The sequence below is a fragment of the Octopus bimaculoides genome, unplaced genomic scaffold, assembly GCF_001194135.2.
Source record: "Octopus bimaculoides isolate UCB-OBI-ISO-001 unplaced genomic scaffold, ASM119413v2 Scaffold_257258, whole genome shotgun sequence".
NCBI classification, from domain to species: domain Eukaryota; kingdom Metazoa; phylum Mollusca; class Cephalopoda; order Octopoda; family Octopodidae; genus Octopus; species Octopus bimaculoides.
The window spans coordinates 5,921-8,293 of record NW_026419462.1 but is presented as its reverse complement, the minus strand read 5'-3'; the positions used below and the strand labels follow the sequence as shown (position 1 = coordinate 8,293).

The following is a 2,373-nucleotide window of genomic DNA, read 5'->3' as shown; positions in this document are numbered from 1 at the left end:
TCAAATGTCAAACACAGTTACAAAACCGTCATTCAAATGTCAATTGCAGTTGCTAAACCGTCATTCAAATGTCAAACACAGTTATGTGACACCGGCATGAGTGCTTTCTTACATTGCCCTAGGACCCACACACCTGTAAGGTTAGGAATGCTCAGCTGATGACGATGATGATGGCAATGACAATGATGAGGATGATGTTGATGATGATGATGATGATGACGATGACAATGATGGCGTTAATGACGAAAGCGATGATGATGATGATGACGATGATGATGATGTTGATGACGATGACAACGATGATGATGATGACAATAATATGACCATACTTATGCTTTATGTTTCAGAAATGTGCTCCTGGTCACTACAGGCATCAAACCAGCCCCTTCCTTGGTATCTGCTCTCCCTGTCAATGCAACGGTCATGCAGATGAATGTGACCCCAACACGGGTCAGTGTTTGGTGAGTAGGCTTTAATCACAACCTCCCCAATGGATGTGTGTGTGTGTGTGTATATGTGCATATATTTGTGCGTGTGTGTGTGTATACATTTGTATGCACACACACTCACATATATAGATAGATACATATGTATATGCATGTGTGTGTATATATATATATATATAATACATACACACATATATACATATATATGTGTATGTGTGTATTGTTATAGTTGTCTAAGAATTCATAAGTCTGAGAGGCACTCATACAACTGTCACTACTACCACTACTACTACCATCACCGTTTCATCACCACCCCTACCTCCTCTACCATCACCACCACTATAAAACTAGTATGAAATTCTTACCCTCCCTCTCACTCTTTATCTCCACAGAGTTGCCGTGACAACACTGAGGGTAGACACTGCGAGCGATGCAAAGCTGGTTACCATGGTGACCCAAGAAGAGGTGGATGTAGTATGTGCACATGTCCCCTTGATTCAGAATCTAACAAGTAAGTAGGCAATGGCCCCTATTTGACATTTGCCAGAATCTTCGACTCGAGTCAAATATAACAAACAACTGCAAACCATTGTTCGCGAGTCTTTGCATAAGTGGAGTCAAAACCAGGTAGTTTGGGCTGGCATCGAGTGATGTCAAATTGTAATAATCATTCTCTACTAAAGGCACACAGTCTGAAATTAAGGAATAGCCGAAACAGTTGCCCCTCGGCCCTACAGAAATGTACCTCCTTGGGGCCAGTAATTTCCTTAAATCAGCCAACCATGGACTACAGTATCCACTCAGTCCATCATTCTCAATATAACTGTAAGCACAGTCTCTGTCTTCGTCATTGCTTCAAATAATTTCACCATCGATATCTGCTGGAGTAAATTCTTCAAAATCTTCATCTGAATCAGAATCAAACATGGTTTCTTCCAGAAAAGCTTCAAATGCAGAAGAAGCCATTTTCGTTCGATAAAAAAATCTATAGAATTAAGTTTGATTCCAAAGCTTGATTATCTTGTGGTTAATTTATAAACAATGAAAACAGCATCAGAAAACAAAAGTTTAGCCCAGTTCTGAATCGAAAGTCACCTATTTACAACCCCAAGTACTAGAAATAAAAGCATGAATGTGTCATTTTAAGTACCCTTCTCATGGTGATTAAATGCACCTAGGGCTACAATGGAGAAAACACACGGGCGACAAATTGCGACGACAGTGCTGAGAAGGTTAATATATTTGTTTCAGGTTTGTGTAACATAGAATTGGAAATGCATCTATTATGTAATGCTTCAACTGAAGAAAGTTTACGTAATGTACGCATTTCCTATTGCGTATTACACAAACCTGAAACATACGTACTAAATGATTTCAAAATGTCATGGCTCAGCTTGACTTCATCATTATTTATATATAAAATTATATTTATACTGTCAGTGGTATTTTTTTCTCTACCATTTTTCCTATATTATCTATTTCTAGCTTTGCTGACACATGTTATGCAAATCAGCGAGGACTTGTAACACACTGTGACTGTCAACCAGGTTATGCAGGGAATCACTGTGATAGGTATGTATATATGTAGATCTATCTGTCTCATATATTATATATATATATATAGTGGAGACGCAATGGCCCAGTGGTTAGAGCAGCGGACTCGCGGTCATAGGATCGCAGTTTCGATTCCCAGACCGGGCGTTGTGAGTGTTTATTGAGCGAAAACACCTAAAGCTCCATGAGGCTCCGGCAGGGGATGGTGGCGAACCCTGCTGTACTCTTTCACCACAACTTTCTCTCACTCTATCTTCCTGTTTCTGTTGTGCCTGTAATTCAAAGGGTCAGCCTTGTCACACTCTGTGTCACGCTGAATATCCCCGAGAACTACGTTAAGGGTACACGTGTCTGTGGAGTGCTCAGCCACTTG

General features: G+C 40.2%; 1 protein-coding gene across 1 annotated transcript in view; it reads left to right on the top strand.

The window, feature by feature from the left end:
- Positions 1-2,022, top strand: part of LOC106883026 (laminin subunit alpha) — a gene marked incomplete at both ends in the record, with an annotated part of 2,926 nt that extends 904 nt beyond the window's left edge. The window contains 3 exons of the mRNA XM_014933885.2: positions 348-461; positions 839-957; positions 1,932-2,022. Of these exons, the coding sequence (XP_014789371.2) occupies positions 348-461; positions 839-957; positions 1,932-2,022 (324 nt within the window). The remainder of the gene's footprint in view (positions 1-347; positions 462-838; positions 958-1,931) is intronic.
- Between the last annotated feature and the right edge of the window lie 351 nt (positions 2,023-2,373).